Raw genomic sequence first — 18,820 nt, 5'->3', positions numbered from 1 at the left:
GCTGCAGAAAAAATATGTTCCGTGTGGCTCTATTTTTACAGCTGGGAATTGCTCTGAGAACACAATTGACTATTTCATACATGTGAGATTTATTTAAATGACTCATGGGGCATTTGCAGTTTAACCAATAATTGAAAATATTGTTGCAGTGTGGCAGGTAAAAACTAGGATGTCATTTTGCATTCCTGAAGTGGTACTCCAAGCTCAAGCATTATGTTAGTCAGAGGGGTGGGCGGTGGACAGGAAATATTGAGATTCAGTTCTTCACATTTCATTCCTGGGCTGTGCCACACCACGAAAAGACCAAGGGTGCTTGACTGTTGGAGGGTTCTGTGGGTTGTGCTTTCACGAAAGACCCCAACATGAAGTCATTACCTTGTTTCTCTCTTCTGTTTGCATATACCAGACACAGACAGATCAGGTCAGATAGGGGGAACCCCAGCCTTCCCCCAACTCTTCTCTTACCTCCCATTCCTTCCCCACCATGCTTTGTCAGCCATCTTGTATCAGACATCACCTATAGTGCTGATGCAGAAAGCTAAGTTGATGCTCAGGATGGACCAGCCAACCTCCCTGTGGTTGTTTATAAACGTTACTGGGGATTTAGAATGCAGGTTCTCACTGAAATGATGTTGTAAATGGTGGTTAGCTGATTGTTAGAATGCATTATTGCTCAATGTGATTTGAAGTATGGGTTATTAGGTATTTTGTGGTCAGTATTAAAGTCCTAACCACCAATTTTTAGTTTTTCTCTGGATCGGTGGTTCTCAGCCAGGGTGAGCCTCCCTTTCACCTCAGGGACATTGGTCAGTGTCTCCGAACATTTGGTTGTTGCACTTGGGTGGCGGCTGTTACTAGCATATAGTGGGGAGAGGCCAGGGATGCTGCTGAACACCTACAATACACAGGACAGTCCCTCCCAACAAGGAATTATCCTGTTCAAAGTGTCAGTAGTGCCCAAGTTGTGAAGCCTTGCTCTAGAATTCCTTTAAAAAAAAAAAAAATGACTTCCCCCAATACTTTAGAATACAGCCTGCTCCTAACATGGTGGTTTCTGTAATTAACATTAGCACATAAAGGGAGTTAAGGTCATGGTTAAAAACTTGGCTCTTTCATCAATGCCTTGACACATTGAGCACCTCAGTGTCCCCATGTGCTATGTTGGATGCTGGGGAAGAGTAGTGAACAGGACAGACATGGGCTCCCCTCACTCACAGACACAAAGAGAAGGGGAGATGACAAGTGTTCCAGTCAGGGGGAGCATGAGCATGGAGGCCTGAGGCTGGAAGGAGCCTGGCAGGTCACGTGAACAGCTAAGAGGAAAGTGTTTCTCTAGAAGAAAGCCAAATCTGAACAAGGCAGGTCAACTCCTAGGCTGTGGAAGGGAATTTTATTTCATTGTAAGAGTTAGGGCTGCCATTAGAGGGTTTAACGCTGGTCTTGGTGCTGAGGGTCGTGGCCAGGTTCCTGGTCAGCAAGGTCACTGGGGTAGTACAATGAGTTGAGTATAAGAGACTCATGTTCTATTCCAGGAATGCTGGTGGCTTGACTCTGGAGGCAAAGGAGGTGGAGAGAGTAGACCATTCAGAACTGTGTCAGAGATGGAGTGGTAGGGTTTGTTGATGATGGGTCAAACGGGGAAGAAAAGGATGAAGGGTAACTCGCACACTTTCAGCTTAGATTCTTGGATGGATGGGGTCCTGCACCAACTGGGTTCTAGAACCTGGAAGTACAGCAGGTTTAGGAATGAGTGTGTACTCTTTCCTCCCATCTTAGAATTTCTATGAAAATGGGTGAGGGGACTTCTATGTGTCTTTTTACTTACTACGAGTCAGCCCTGCTTACTAAATGTAAGGTATTTCTCCTGTAGTACCTCTGTTCTCTGCTTACCATCATAATGGGCTTTCCACTGTAGCTCAGAATTCTGTCTAAATGGCTTCTTTGGGGGAAATTATCAAGCATTTTCTATATTAGATGTTTTTCTATCTAAGCAAGCGGAACAGAGAGGAGAGTCAGCTTACCATCAGACTTGTACCACTGAGACTTTCAGCCACTAACGCAGGTCTCATCTGGCTTCACCACACTAAGAATTTTTCAAATTGTTTTAATCTAATCCCACCCTATTTCAGTTTTAGCCAGAAGGAAAACATTTTATCTTATTCTTGAGCCTGGCAGTCTTGGAAAGAGCACAAGGAAAGTCCCCAGAGCCTGAGTCCCAGTCAAAGTCACCCAGTGACCATCAGTCATTTCCTGACCCCATCACCAGGGCCATTTTTGGAAGCTGCATGGACCCTACCTAGCTGCTGCCCCAAGAGCACAGGGCTACCTTTCCCGAGGACTTCCCCGAGGACTTGTGACCAGCTGTCATGCTCTGATAAAGTCACATATTAGACCTTTGAATTCCTCCTCCAGCAAAGAAATGAAGGAAACAGCCCACCACTGAAAAAAGACCACAAGCAAATAGAAACATCGGCTTTTAAATTTTTGTTTAGATTTTTTAAAATTGGAAATTGGAGATATTTTATGATTGAGAGAACTATAAAGATAGGTTGGCATGAGGACCTTAAGAGGCTGAGGAGAGACCCAAGGACTCTTGAGCTACCACGGTGATGGTAGTAAGTGGCAGTAATGGCAAAGCCGGCTTTGGTTGAGCCCTTAGTATCTTCAAGAACTGTCTAAAGAACCTGAGATGTGCGCCCTTTTTTATTCTCCACAACAGCTCATAACGCAAGACTACTATTATACATACCTATTTCACAGATGAAGAAACTGAGGCACGGTAATGTGAAGTACTTGTCAAAAGTCATGTAGTTAATTGGTAACAGAGCTGGGATTTGAGCTTGGGTGGTTTGTCTCAGGAGCCTGCAGAGGCCAAGAAGATTAATCAAAGAACTGTGAAAAGGCATAATCATGCAAAAACATTTTTTTTTTTTTTAGAATATTGAGTTTTTCTTAGCATGTTTGCCATGTTGGGAAAAGAATTAAAGTAAATTTAAAAAAGATGTCTTCAGGTGCATTTGTTGCTGACAAACATTTTTAGGTAAGGTTTTTTGTTCTTTCCTTTTTTTTTTTTTTTTTACTTTTTATCTTGAGATAGTTATAGATTCATATGCAGTCATAAAAAATGATACAGCGAGATCCCTTGTACCCTTTTCCTAGTTCCCCTAATGCTAATATGTTCCATAACTATACACAATGGTAAATACCGCAGCTAGGAAATCGACATTGGTATAAGCCATTCATCTTACTCAGGTTTCTGCAGGCACTCATTTGTGTGTGTGCACACTTACTTGTCTGCAGTCTTATCACATGTATCACCACCACAGGGAAGATAGCAAAGAGCTCCATCAGAAGGACCCTGCATGTCACACACCCCCCACATTCCCAGCCTCCCTAACTCGTGGTAACCACTAATATGTTCTCCATCTTTATAATTCTTTCATTTTAAGAATATTTTATAAATGGAATCATGTGTTATATAACCTTTTGGGAATTGACTTTTTTTTCAATTACCATAATTCCCTTGAGAGCCATCCAAATTGCTGAGTGTACCAGGAGTTCATTCCTTTCAAGCTGAGTGGTGTCTCCTGGTGTGGATGGGCCACAGTTTCCTTAAACATCCACCCAGTAAAGACCACGTTGGCTGCTTCCAGTTTGCAACTATTACAAATAAAGCTGCTATGTACATTCGTGTACAGGATTTTGTGTGAACATGAGGTTTCATAAATGTGCGAGACTGCTAGATTGTATGATATAAATGCATGTTTAGTTTTGTAAGAAACTGCCAAACTGTTTTCCAGAGTTTGCTGCACCATTTTACATACCCACCAGCAGTGTGTGAGTTACCCAGTTTCTTTGCCTCTTCTCCAGCATTTGGCATTATTACTAACTTTTATTTTGTCTGTTTTAATAGGTGTATAGTGATGGCCCATTGTAGTTTTAATTTGCATGTTCCTAATGGCAAATGATGTTGAACACCTTTTCGTGAACTTATTGACCATCACTATATTCTCTTCAGTGAAACATTTGTCCATCTCTCTGTCCACTTTCTGATTGGACTGTTTGATTTTTCTTTTAATGTTGCATTGATAGAGTTCTTTATGTATTGTAGATACTAGTCCTTGGTCAGATATGCAGTTTCCAAATACTTTCTCCCAGTATGTAGCTTGTCTTTTCATCAACCTCATAGAGTCTAAGAGCAAATATTTTTAATTTTGATGAGGTTGGTTTATCAGTTTTTCCTTTTTTGAGTCATTCTTTTAGTATAAAGTCCAAATAGAATTTTGATTCCCATCTTTCCTAATGCAGTGGTCTAATTGTTGAGAAAGAAGGCAGTGGGACAGGATGGACATTGGAGCATGTATGTTTCTTCCAGCTCCTGTCTAATTTGGTCTCTGGTGTGTCATGAGCAGGTTGTTACATTTATGGCCCCAGAGTAGACCCCGTCTTAGAAACACTATAGGAGGACGATAGTGTGCAAAGAATGGTATTTCCAGAGTCTCAGTTTCCAGAACAATTTATGATACCTCCTAGCACAAGACTTTTTTGCACTTGAGATCTTCTGTCTGGAATATTCCTTCTGGCCCTCCTTTGTGTCCCCCTTTGTCCCATCATGTCCATCTCACACTCTGATGTCCCCACTATGCGGCCCTTCCTCAGAGCTCCCCCTCAGCCCTGTTGACATTCGGAGCAGACAACTCCTTATTGTGCAGGGCTCTCCTGAGCCTTGGAGGATGTCAATCAAGATCTTTGGCCTCTGTCTTCTAGAGGTCAGTATCACCTTTCCCCAGTTGTGACAACCAAAAGTGTCTGCAGATGTTCCCTGAGGGACACACCTGCCCAGGCTGAGAACCTTGGCTCCAAGCCCTCAGTTCTGGGAGAGTAGGTGCTGAGTCTGTCTTGTTCATGTTCTCACCTTGGCACTGTGCCTGTCACACTGGTATCCACTAATGTTTGTGAGAAGTAAGTGGACAAAATGTAGCTACTGTCAAACCGTTCTTTATCTGGCAGCCTTGGAAATCCCACCCTGACTGTAAGAGAACCAAGTTGTGAATATGAGCCGTAGAAAACTAGAGTCCTCTCTACACAGAGGAATATGGGCTTCCTTGTCCTTCTGCCCACTGGCTGAGATGAGGATGCATGCGTCTTCCAGTTCCTGCCTGATTAAAGCCCACATCCTCTCCTAATACCGCCGATGCAGGGGCCCTCACAGCCACTCACTCTAGACCTCCTTCTGAGAAAAAGAGGGTGTCCTTGCAGACAGGACAGGAGCTCCTACAGGTGGCATTTGTGGGTAATGTGGCGCAGGGCACTCTCGGAGACCCAACTCAGCATTCACCTGCTGGGTCCCCTTTTCCTCTAGCTGAGCCCTGCTCCCTTTTCATGAGGCAAGGGAGGAAAAAAGGGGTTTGGGCTCCATTTTGCTTAGCAAAGCACATAACCAGATATAATTAGTGCAGAAAGTTCCCAGGGAGTAAGTACAGTGTCCTTAAGAATAATTTAGGGTATGTGTGAGTGATTTAGGTTTTTCTCTCTGTACCTGGTAGTTGTGCTTCCTGAGCCTGAATGATAGAGCTGGCCGTGGCTTAGCAAAAAGCCTGCAGTGGGGGTGGCTGGGGGGAAAGCAGGCAGCCATTGAGGAGGACAAAGCCTGGTTATGTCACCCTGGCTCCCTGCTTCTGCTTCATGGGGTGGCTGTCAGGGCCTCCCAGAGGCTGCACAGCATCAGGAAGCTTGGGGACTCACCCTTTCTCCTGTGGAGGAGCCAGTGCCTGGTGGAAATGCCTTCCCCGATGCTTATGGCTCAAAGCTTGGTGTGACATGGGCGTCCCCATACCTCCCGCTGCAGAACTTCTGTACAACAGGCTGTAGGTGAAGGTGCTTCGATGGGATGGACCAACCACCCAGAGCTTTAGATACTAGTAACACAAACCTTCCCCACTGGGATTCGCAGAAGGGAAGCCACTGGATTCCCTCCTCTCCCACATGGAAAAGGCTCAGATGGAGAATCCTCGGGAAAGCCGCCATGACGGTTGGTGTTGGTGCAGTTGTTGCTGTAACAGGAAGCCATCTTTAACTTCAGGCAGAAGCCTTAATTCCAAATGAAGGAAAGTCAGTGTGTCACGGCATGATAGTGTTGGGGGGGGTGTGCTTTCATGTGCACTAGCCAGCTTCTCCCCCTTGGCACTGACACACACAGATGATTCCTTGTGTGGGGTGTTGTCTTGAACGTGGTAGATGTTTAGCAACATCCCTGACCTCAACCACAGGATACCAGTAGCACCCCTCCCAGTCATGACCACCCAAAATGTCTCCAGACATTGCCAAATGTCCCCTGGGGGGGTAGTGTCACCACCCTCCCAGTGGAGAAACCACTGCATTAGAGTAACAAACATTCTGTTCAATTCTTGTGCCTCGTAAAGCTGTGGTCACTTGTTTACTCCTAGTATTTGATGATTTAAGTGCAGGACAGAGAGGTAGAAAGAAGGCAGTTTTTCTTCTTCTTTTTTTTTTTCCCTTTGGTTGACCCTTTAAACTCCATCACAGGACGCAGCGTGACACATTGGCTGAGTGTGTCCATTTTCAGATGTGTCTTCACCACCCACGATCTGGGCAGGCTATTTAATTTTTCTGGGCTTCCGTTTTTGTCCTCTATAAAGTATAAATACTAATGTCTATGAAGTTGAGGATTCAGCTAGATGTTGAATGTGTAAAATTCTAGGTAAGGTGTCTGGTGTATAGGAGACATTCACTGAATGATGGCCATAATTCTTGAGTACTTAAGAATGTACTCCACAAGTTGTTTTGTTATTTTGTTTTTTTAAGAGAGGAAGGGAGGAAGTGCGGAGGCAGATTGCAGAGTAAGAGGGAGAAAGAGAATCTTAAGAAGGCTCCATGTCTAATGCGGAGCCCAGTGTGGGGCTTGATCTCACCACCCTGAGATTATGACCTGAGCCGAAACCAAGAGTTGGATGCTTAACTGCCTGAACCTCTTGGACCACCCCCTGTACTCTACATGTTTTATGCAAACTGGATTTTTTTTTTCTTTAATTAGCACTAACAGTTGCTGCTGCTACTTAAAATAGTGGCTGGAACAGGTAATTTCCATTGAGCTACAATGTGTTTCATAAATATTGAGTTCCTGCTCTATGCCAGGTATTATAGTAAATGCAGGGAATAAAAAAAATTAATAAACTGTTAATCCCTGCCTTTAAGTACCTAATTGGTAGATTCAGCTATATAAATGTGTCAAATCATGTTCATCAAAATAGAGCCATCACTTACTTAAAAAAACTCGCTGTGCAGTGATCTGTGGGCTGGAATGGGGTATGACATGCATCTAAGTTTATATAAAGGGATCCCACTGTATTTCTCAACTTTCTCCCTTTCCATTAACTACCATTTTAATTCAGTTTTCTATGATCCTGTGACTTAACCACTGTTCTCATGCTCTGTAGTCTTCTCTGCTGTCCCTTACTATACATTTCAGCTGATCTAAGTTCCCACTGCTGTGGTTTTATAAACAGAAAAAGGGATGCTTGTTCTAAAATGATGTGTTCACTGTAGAAATTTTGAAAAATACAGAAGAGTATAAAGAATGATAAACTCCGGGGCGCCTGGATGGCCCAGTGAATTAAGCCTCTGCCTTCGGCTCAGGTGATGGTCTCAGGGTCCTGGGATCGAGCCCCGCATCAGGCTCTCCGCTCAGCAGGGAGCCTGCTTCCCTCTCTTTCTGCCTGCCTCTCTGCCTACTTATGATCTCTGTCTGTCAAATAAATAAATAAATAAATCTTATTTAAAAAAATAAAAATAAAAAAGAATGATAAACTCCTCTTCCCACCACCAGAATAATTACATAGATAATATCTGGATATCTATCTTTCTAGTCTTTTTTTTTCCCCTGTGGTGTGTATTATTTTTACATAGTTGATTGTATCGTCGTTTTCCTTTTCCCATTAGGATAGATCCAGAGTCTATTACCGTATCTTCAAATTTTTTTCCAGTATAGTTTCTCAGCAGCTGGTTGATATCCTGTTGGGTGAATGTCATGAAGTGACCCTTGTGCTCTCGCAGACATAGCCCCTGAGCCAAGGAGAGAGTGTGAATGATTCATTGAGGAAGTGCTCGGGGGTGAAACAGTAAGAGGGTGGTGGAAGTGGGAATTGCAGAAGAAACAGCTGGCTAGGGAGTGATAGTAGCACAATCCCATGTGCACAATCCCACAGTCCTCCTTCAGGTGGTCTCTGCCACCTGGAGAGTGGGGGGTGGGGGGTGGGGGAGGTAGCAAAGGAATGCTGTATTGAACTCCCAGCCACTTAAGGCCCGCCAAGAAAATGGGCTCCAACTCCCAGAAGCAATCTGCTGCTGCAACAGGTGCAAATATTGGCAACAAAGCACAAAAGCTGGTAAAAGGTCACCCACAGGGTCTCCTTCATTGAAAACTGAGATCGCAATGATCATTGTTACTCCAGTTATTTATTGCAAAGACTGTTGCAGTGATTCTGCTCTTAGAAATAACTCCACAGGGGGCCTGGGTGGCTCAGTGGGTTAAGCCTCTGCCTTTGGCTCAGGTCATAATCTCAGGGTCCTGCTTTGAGCCCCGCATCTGCTCAGCAGGGAGCCTGCTTCCCCCTGCCCCCACACCCTCTGCCTGCCTCTCTGCCTACTTATGATTTCTCTCAAATAAATAAATAAAATCTTTAAAAAAAAAAATGAATGAATGAATGAACTCTACAGTAGACATTTTTAGGCCCAAACCTATTTGATTATTATCTTCAGATTGATTAAAAGAAAGAGTATTACTGTTCTGATAGGTATATACATTTTTAAGGTTATGCATACCCCAAATTGAATTTCAAAAAGCTGTTTTGCTTTGTTTTGTTTTGTTGATTTACACTCCCAACACCTACTGATCATTTTTTTTTTTTTACTAGCAACAACCTGGAGAGCACTGATTTCTGACCTATGAATTGAGGACCTATAGACAACATTGGAGCTATTCTAAGGGGTCAGAAAAGTCATGTTGGTAGTCCAGCTTTGAGTAGAGATTGAATAAATAATACCTCAAAATATGATTTTTGGAAATGTTTCTAGGTGCTGTTATAGATAAAAAGATTCTGTATTTTATTGAACTGTTTGTGAATTCATAGTAGTTTTTATCCTGTAGTTTCACAAGTACTTTTTAAAAACATAATTAGTTGAGAAATATCTGTAGTACTTGTTTATGTCTAAAGAAGGTGGTACCTTGTTTTAAAGATTGAGAACCGCTGGTCAGCATCACTGTAACATCTTAGATCGTCTCTTGGCTGTCAATCAGGAAATCACCCATTTGAACTCTTACATCTTAATGTGCTAATAAGAAAGTGTATAGAACTTGATACCATAAATAAATTAGACTTAGTGACCTGAGACAACAGACAGGAAAACATATCTCAGAACAAGTAAACGTTTTTTGGAACATACCCGCCTCCCCTCCCATCATAACGGAATGCCCCCATTCGCTTATAGAGACCAGGAAATACGCTAGCATTATCTTACTCTGCCTTAAAATATGTTATAAAGATACAGGCAGGGCTATATCAGAGTGGAAATTTTGTGTCTGATGCATTTTCTTAGCTTGATCGTTGACACTTTTTAAATTGCTATTGAAATAAAAATCAGTTTATTTCAGGTCTTGAGCATTGAGGAAGACAAGGGGAAGGGAACGAACATTCACTGGGTACCACTCTGAGATGGGTACCATTATGTTAGTTACTGTCTTATGTTTCTGTTCGTGCTTACAGAATTCCCGTGGCCAGTACTGGAATTTGATTTCTAATGTAGTGTGGAGGAAAAAGCTGAGGTTGGGAAAGACTGTGACTTGCCCTGGATGTCTTGGTTAGTGGATGGTAAAATTGGAATTTGAACCTTGGATGAATTTCTCCTTACACTTATAGGAAAATAGAATAAATGTTCCACAATCTTGTATTCTAAAAGATAGGCAACTAACAAAGCCCCAATTGCATTCTTCCTCCTAGCCTTTCCCTTTACCCCAAGAGATTTCAGATAAATGATCTGTAGAGGAAAGGCACTTTTAGATGTCAGCTAGTACTTAACAAAATGTCTCTTCCAAGGAACCATTTAAACATTGTTGCCGTATATTTCACTGGCTGGAAATTTCGTTCCTGACTATTTTTAGGTTCCTTTTGGCTCAATTCATTAGTGTCACAGATCAATCAAGCAGTTTGAAGTGTGATAAAAATTTAAGAAAAAATTCCTCAGAGGTCTGTGAACATCTCTCAGTAACCTGAAAGAACATTTTAGAACCACCAGGCTGCTGTCGCGGTAATCAGTGGGCATTTCCTGTTTCCTAAGTTGTAAAGATGCTGATTCATTCTGCTAACACTCGGCACACTTCCAAGGGCATCACCATGCACTTCAGTGACGCTTGATCATCTGTCGTAAGAGAATGTGGTAGATATTAGTAAAATGAGGACAGATTCTGATGTGGAATCCTTTTCAGTAACATCAGCAGAAGTATGAGAGACCAGAGTCGTCCTCTTGCATTCATAGGACTATATTTGAGGCTTAATGTCAATTATTCGCACATAACAGCCTCTTTTACTTTGCAGATCCAGCCTTAATCACCATGGATCACCTCCTCAAGTCCCTAGAAGGCCTCTTGCCAAACACCCTTCAGACTTAGACCTGTGCCTGTTGGCAAAGTACTGAAGGGCAGGCAGTATTTGGGCCTGACGGCTGGGCGGCACAGACTTAAGGCCACTTGGACAGCTGTCTTTGGCAACCTGGCACTTTTCCTTCACATTTGTTTCTCTGGGAAGAACTGGCAGGAGATGTCACAATTCCATATAACCCAATGTGCAGTTTTCCTCTGCCTGCTGTAGCCCCCGTAGAAGAAATGGTCCAGGGGCACCAGGGTGGCTCTGTGGGTTAAAGTTTCTGCCTTCAGCTCAGGTCATGATCCCAGGGTCCTGGGATGGAGCCCTGCTTCGGGCTCTCTGCTCAGTGGGGAGCCTGCTTCCCCCTCTCTCTGTCTCTGCCTGCCTCTCTGCCGGCTTGTGATCTCTCTCTCTCTGTCAAATAAACAAATAAAATCTTAAAAAAAAAAAAAAAAAAGAAGAAGAAGAAGAAATGGCCCCAAGGCAGAACAATATGGGGCCTTGGTTCTAAGAATCAGGAGCCTACAAACACAGAGACCAGAGGGATATCTCTGCACTTTCCCAGTCCAAGAGTAGTGGTCAGCCTTCATTGAAGAGAGGGGATGGTTGTCACTCCTTCCCACCTAGATAAACTGGGGGACTCTCCTTGTCATGCTGGATGACAAGGTACTCTCATTGTTTGGTTCCCACAAGCCATCAGGATGGCTTGTTTGATCCAGAAGACAAACTGTCTTCACATGAGGATGATCCATTTTTATTACCCCTGCCCAGCTTTGAATGTCCAGCTCTGTTCCCCATCTTTTTCTCATCTTTGGCCAGTAAGCAGTCTCTCTTTCATAATTTGAACTTTAACATCTGGCTGTGGTCCAGAGAGTGCTGTCAGTGGATTTTAGATTTTCCACATTGCCTGGGATTCCCACAGTTAATTTGGAGTTTATTTGGTGAGGATACTCAGATTGTCTCTAAATTCTGTCTCCCACTGAGGGGAACCAGAGCTCCTTCAGGAAGAGGCTGATTCTACCTAGGGCAGGAAGGGTGCAGAACGAACCCGGAACATCTTGTCAAAGGAGAAAACAAGGAAGCTCTTGAGACTATGAGGTTATATATGAGCTCCATCTGAAGAGGCTCATTGTGAGCATCAGAAAAAATAATAAAATTTCAGTGGATCAAGACCCTTTATGATATGTTGAAAAACATAGGTTCATAATTATACTAAGCAAAGAAACTAAAAAAACCCTCTGATCAACTCTGAGATACAGGGTAACCAAATCCTCATTTTAAGAAGAGTCTAAGAAATGAATCACACATTCATCCTGCCCTTGCTATACATGAACCTCAGGATAAGGAAATGGGTTGGTTATGGAAAACATCTTTTTATAGAAGTGTTCCAACTAATAAAGTTAGAACCACAGTAGCATCATTTGGCAACCCTAATAAGTGCACTTAGGCAGTGATCATGAGCAGCTTATAACATCACAAAAAAGAGACATATGGCCACTTTCTCCTGCTTCCAGCACCCGCTACAACACCTCTGTGAAACATTTTTGCAAAAAAAGATACTTGAATCCGATCAGCCTCTACAGCAGAGGAGGCAAACCTTCTGTAAAGGGCCAGGTAGTGGATGTTTCTGGCTTTCGTGGCTGTATGGTCTCTGTTGTAAGTGGGCAACTCTTTTCAACTTGCTGTAAGAGCTCAGTGCAATCATGGCCAAAACAAAAAGTGTGAACAGGGTCTGGCCAGGAGTTTGCAGATCTCCACTCTGGGTCTAACTGTGAACTTACAGGAAGTACGGAAGGCAGAGCAACTTGTTAACCAGCAAGCATCACATGAATGCAGTTAGCAAAATCTAGACTGGGGGAAACTCTACAAGAGAAATAACCTGGCTTCTTCAACGATGGAGTTCAGAGGACGGCACCTGGGTGACTCAGTCAGTTAAGCTTCTGCTTTCGGCTGAGGTCACAATCCTGGGAATCCTAGGATTGAGCCCTGCATCCTGCTGTCTGCTCAGCAGGGAGTCTGCTTCTTCTTCTGCCAGTGCTGGAGCTCTCTCTCTCTGTCTCTGTCTCTCAAATTAAAAAATAAATAAATAAATAAAGTTCAGAGGAAAAAGCTGAAGATAAAGTAACTGAGGTAAGATTTTTTAAAGGGCAAGAAACCTATCAACCAGTTGCAATGTGTGGACCTTACTTCAATCCTGATTCAAATAAACTATTAAAAAAAATTTAAACACTGGCTAGATATTAACGTCGTAAAAAGTTACTGTTTTTTGAGGGGGATAATGATACTCTGTGTGTGTGTGTGTGTGTGTGTGTGTGTGTATTCATTCCTTAGGTGTTGAAGCTATTTTGAATAATATGATGTCTAGAATTTGCTTCAAGACAATTGTTAATTTTAGAAGAAATAAAATAAGCCATGAGTTGATCATTAATTTTTTTTAAGATTTTATTTATTTGACAGACAGAGATTACAATCAGGCAGAGAGAGGAAGGGAAGCAGGCTCCCTGCTGAGCAGAGAGCTCCATTCGGGGCTCGATCCCTTGACCCTGGGATCATGACCCAGGCCAAAGGCAGAGGCTTTAACCCACTGAGCCACCCAGGTGCCCCAAGTTGATCATTATTTTATAAAGGATGGTGGGTACTGGGGATTTATGTTTTTTTTCATATATGTAAAATCTTTTATGACATAAAGATTTTGATACATAGATTTTATGAAATATACCACTTGAAACATTTTAGAGAATGAGAAGGGATGGAATATTTGCCAATTTAGTAGACAGTCCTGGGTCCTCCTAAAACAGATGTGAATCGTCAGAGGAGTCCTCCAGCATTCCCCCCCCAAAAGTGTTCACATACATCTTATTTGTTACACTAAATAGAGCTGACAGCCTACTATTTATCAGCTGACCAGTATCACTTTATCTATCTTTTGCTCATGTCTTATATGTAAAATAGATTTTATTTTGTAAAAAAGACAATTAGGTTGAACATAAGCGACATCTTTTGTGACCTGCTGGATTAATGTGCCATTGTTGGATCAGTTAGCACCGATTCAGTGCAGGAGTCTGGTCACAAGCTTGCACAACCGGGAGAGGTGATGTGAGTGGTGGCAACGGTGGACAAGGTGCCTGGGAGTGGAGGAAGCTTGCACCACAGCCCCAAGCGGTGGTTTGGTTGCTGTGCAAGGCGTCTGCCCTAGGAAGGAGAGCCCAGGGTTACCAAGGTCCCACTTGTTTTCATTTTTCCTGAGAATAACTCCAAATCTAGATCACATGTGACATCTTCCAAATTGTAGCTGCTTAAAATATTCTTAGAGTGCCTTTTATTCCAAACCAAACACGTGGGCATTGAGCAGCTGGGTTAGTCCCATGCGTCAACCTCTGATTCAGTGACTACCAGTGATAAGGCCCTAAAGAAATCCCCATAGCCACTAGGGTTTTAGAGTCCCAGGGCCCTACTTTCTGTGAGCTTCCAGTTTAGTTGGGAGGGAGAAGCACACTTGAAAAACAAGATGGAAGGTACAGTTAGGAGATACTGTGGAAATTCCGAGAAGCGGGTAAATAGAAGCAGCCTCCCACAGGCTGTGGACGGAGTTGGGGGACCACAGGCTGTCACCGGGTGGCGAGATAGGGACAGAACCAAAGACCAAGAGACCCAGGCCTAGACCCTTTAAGAAGACAGTTGGCAGGTTTCACAGACCAGTGACTCTCCATAATCTGCCCATGAAAAATTTTTCAGGCCAGGATAATGTCCTGAACCGTCAGGTGAGCGCAGGCAGCAAATAACTGAACGCATACCCTGAAATTCAGCGGAGGGTTTGAGGATTTGAGCCACAAATTTGAGCATCGCCTGTGTGGACGTGACCGTTGAAGGGATGGCGTCTGTGGAGGGCGTGTTTCTCTAATGTCTGCCCTTGGGAAGGGAGACGGTGCTCAACGTTAAGGATATGCTCTGGATCTGGCATTTGTAAAACCACCAACTCTGGCATTTACTACTCTGAATCTCACTTGAAGCTCAGAGCCATGCCTAGTTCCTGCCCAGACATCCCCCACACTGGAAAGGAAAGGCTTGGAGTAGGAGACACTGGCAGTACCCGGGGAAAGAGAATCCCGCATTTGAAAGGTTATGCCTGTGGTGACAGCTTTATTTATAGGTTTATGATCTCCCTCCAGTGATGGCCTCCACCAGAGTCTTGGAGTGTGTGTGTGTGTGTGTGTTTTACTGTTATGAAAAGATTATTCAAGAAATGGAAACATTTAAACAGATTTATGATCTTCTGTACTAATGCTCTACATTTGGGCAACAGCTTTATTCCTTCTCTCTTATTTGAAAGTTTCAAGTGTAATTTCTCCTAAAAATAAACAGGAGGTTACTATGTTCTTCCCATAATGAGAATCTCCTCATCGTAGAGAGTAAGCATTTTAGAGCCTGATTAACTCCAGCAGATACTTCATGTAAATGAGTGTCTATTTGGATATGAATATGTATCAGTTAAGAATTTCATAAGCCAAAGTAATTTATGCATCAGCACCCGCTCTCCTGGCTACTGAACTTTGGAGAGGAGCGAAAGCTTAGTCTCAGACATGTACATAAGCCAGGTGGGCCTAAACGAGGGAACGTTTAGCCTAGGAAACTGAGGCCAAGAAGAAGTTATGCCCAGAACATCAATCAAAAATAGCTCCGATTCCAAGTTCTGCACAGCTCTGACACTGTCCCGGTGCACTGTTAGGAAACTGCACATAGACCTCTCTCAAAAAACTTCCCAAATCTAAGAATCCAAGAAAAACACCCAAGGCAGTCTTCCCCCACTTCATAATGAAACTGTTCTTTTAGCAAAAAAAAAGTCCTAACGAAGCAAAATTCTGCTAAATAAGATGGCTCTTTATTTGCGAGACGATCTTTGCTGACTCTGAGAGGTTGGCACTGTTAAATGTTTCTCTTGCTGATCCCCTCTGCCTCTTTCATAGTTGTCTACACAAACTTTTAGCATGTGGGTGTATCAGCTTGAAGCAATCAGAGGCAAAACCAGTTTGATGTCCTTTCTGAGTGTGCACATTCAAATATTTTATTCAAACAGTTGCTAATCCAGGAGGATTGCTTTGGGAGGCTTGGGGAGTAGAGAGCAGGCATACGGGATACTGTCGGAATGGACTCTAATGCGAGAATCAACAATTCAGATTGATGAAGAGCTGGCACTTGTGACCGGACTTGACCATTTGTAACAAAGATTGTGCACATTGTTTTAGACTTATGGCTTTGTGGCATAGTAAGTTTTAAAGAGGAAATTTATTTCCAGAGGGAAGGAAGGCTAATTTTTAGATGAAATGAGTAAAGCCTTCACAGTCAGCCTTTGGAAGCTCTCCAATGTCCAGGAGACTGAAAGAAACTCAGGGGATTGTCATGGTATTAGAGACAGTCCTAGGTGCCAAAGTCAAAATAGGCCACGCTGGCCATAGGGGAAAGCCCCAAGTAGGAGCGTATGTAGGTCACTTGCATGTTTTGAATTTAGACAGACTGTCTTAACACAATTAATGATTTGACAAGTAAGTCCTGGAGAAGCTCTGTATGTTCTGAATTTTTTTTTTAAATGTGGTTGTTTCACAACATATGAGAAAATTGCAACATCACCTTGAATGATGGTCTTAGTGATACGCCTTGTGGCCCTGGGGTGGGGTGGGGGGGCGCAGTGGGGGACTCTGCACTGAAAATGTTTGAAGCTCACTGTGCAGCTGAGGACTAAACTCAATCACTTTCTCTGCCACGCTCAATAAACATTATTTTGATGCAGTTAAAAAATAATTAACAAAAACCGAAAATATATAAGCCATCAGGCTTAATCCCACATGTATTTATTGAACCTCTACTATGACCTGGAGTGGGAAGCAGGACAGATGCATAGAAAGGTAAAGACAAGGAAAGCCAATTTTACCTAATGCTCCTGGTACCCTTTTCTTTGGAGCACAGACACCTACTTTCCCTGGACTCTGGGTCCCCCATTTCCTAAGAGGCTCCCCTCTTTCGTTTTCTTTGAAGACACTATGGGTCTCCCACTTGTACATGCGCACTCCTCTGGGAACTTGTGCTTCGCAAAGTTCGGGTCTCCAAGGGAGGAACCAAATTAGCCCTGTCAGGAATTCTGCTTTTGTTTTGCTGACTGCCTCCTTTAAGCTCTTATTTAATGAAAGTATTTGCTTTTCTGTAAATACATGTAAATTTCCTACCTCTTACTTGTCACAGCCAAAGGAAGCTCAGTAAGTGGTAATCAAGGAAGAAAGCATATTTCAGACAAATCACTGTAATTGAGAAGTACCATTCTCACAATTGACAAATTGACCAATTGTTCTGCCCTAGTGTAGATTTAAGGATACCATTTAAGTTTATTTTAATTAACAAGCCCTCAATTAAGAAAGTAATGTGCTTATAATAAAAAAAAAAAAATTGAGGACAACAGGTTTTAAGATAGTCATAGCGACCCGAGGGATTCACTCTCTTTTTTTTTTTTTAAAAAAACCTTCCTGTGGTTTCTTGTGACCCTTAGAAGAAAATCCAAGGACCATATACACTGGGGTATCTGGGCCTTAGGGGTCTGGGCCCTTCTTCCTCTTCATGTCCTCCCCCAACTCCCTCCTTGGTGGCCACATGCTGGGGGGTGGGGGGATGCTTCTTTGTCATTCAGGACTCATCCCGTGTTCCCATGGCCGGGATGTCTTCCCTGACCTGCTCTTCCTCACGTCCCTGCCTTGTCCTTCATTTGAAGGCACAGTGTTCTATCGCCGTGGCCTTGATCCCTCCCTGAAGTTACTTTATTGCTGACTGGCTGATTTTCTGTCTCCCTTCTACAGTGTAAACTCTGTTACAGGAAGGCAGGGGTCTTGCCCATCTATTTATAGTTGTATGCCCAGCGCTTCGAAAAGGGCCTGGCACACCCTAGTTCTCCATAAATACTACTTCCGTTGGATGAAGGGTAGTTGTTAAGTTTGAATGGGGTCTGGCGTGTAGTTGGGAGCCTACTACATGGAGGGTCCCTTCCTCTTCCTCACCCAGCCCCCTAACAAAATATGGCAAAAACTGATTTAATCTATGCTATTCTATTTTAAATAAATTAACAGGACACTCAGTTATACTGAGTACAGTGAATCATACCTAGATTGAATATAAAGTAGTCCCCGCAAAGGTGTTCATGAAGAATTCACATATTTTTTTTTTTTTAATCTGCTTTTTCAGGTCGCCCTTGCCGAAAGGAACCATGAATTGGCATTTTCCTTTCTTCCTTGTGGCCACAGTGACGTTGCCCAATGTGTGCTCCCAGTTCAACCCCCTGTCTCTGGAGGAACTGGGCTCCAACACAGGAATCCAGGTTTTCAATCAGATCGTCAGATCCCGGCCTCATGACAACGTGGTCGTGTCCCCCCACGGGATTGCGTCCATCCTGGGGATGCTTCAGCTGGGAGCTGATGGCAGGACCAAGAAGCAGCTCACCACGGTGATGAGATACAGCGTGAATGGTGCGTGCCCTGTGGGCTCTGGCCGCCGGGGCCTGGGGCGAGTTCTGCTTCTGGAGGGTTCTCTCTGGTGCCGTCCTGGCACCCAGGACCAACGTGGCTGTCCTGGAAGTCAGGAGGCCTGGATTCTGGGCTCTGTTCTATAGCCTTGGAGCTTTGGGTCAGTCACTTGGTCTTGCTACACCCCCTCACTCATCTCTAAAAAGAAAGCTTCCCATCTGCCCCACCTCCGTGGTGCATCATGGTTGTGAACACACTTTTTTTAAAGTTGGGAACTGGGGAGTTGGGTGGGTGGGTGTGGCCATGGACGGCAACACAGGGGAGCCTCCGTCCTGTGTCTTTTTTTTTTTTTTTCAAGTTTTTTTTTTTTTTAACTTTATTTATTTACTTGGGGGGGGCGGGGAGAAGCAAACCCCTCCTGAGCCAGGGAGTCCGATGTGGGACTCGATCCTGGGACTCCGGGATCATGACCTGAGGTGAAGGCAGATGCTTAACTGACTGAGCCACCCAGATGCCCCTCCGTCCTGTATCTTAACTATGCTGGTCACCACATGAATCTGTGTAGGTGAGAAAAGTGCAGAGAGACACGCGTATGCACACACACGCACACACACACACGAATCCCTGTAAAAGGCATGCATTGTCTTTGAGTACTGTGAACTG

At 43.6% G+C, this 18,820-nt stretch overlaps 1 protein-coding gene across 1 annotated transcript in view; it reads left to right on the top strand.

Moving 5' to 3' along the window:
- SERPINE2 (serpin family E member 2) overlaps positions 1 to 18,820 on the top strand; it is a 61,277-nt gene that overhangs the window by 17,601 nt on the left and 24,856 nt on the right. Inside the window, exon 2 of the mRNA XM_045078787.1 lies at positions 17,880 to 18,160. Within this exon, the coding sequence (XP_044934722.1) occupies positions 17,902 to 18,160 (259 nt within the window). The 5' untranslated portion in view covers positions 17,880 to 17,901. The remainder of the gene's footprint in view (positions 1 to 17,879; positions 18,161 to 18,820) is intronic.

This window comes from Mustela putorius, unplaced genomic scaffold (genome assembly GCF_011764305.1).
Source record: "Mustela putorius furo isolate JIRA1106 unplaced genomic scaffold, ASM1176430v1.1 tig00000275_pilon_pilon_pilon, whole genome shotgun sequence".
NCBI classification, from domain to species: Eukaryota; Metazoa; Chordata; class Mammalia; order Carnivora; family Mustelidae; genus Mustela; species Mustela putorius.
The sequence above is the reverse complement of the archived record's forward strand: the minus strand, read 5'-3'. Positions and strand labels throughout refer to the sequence as shown.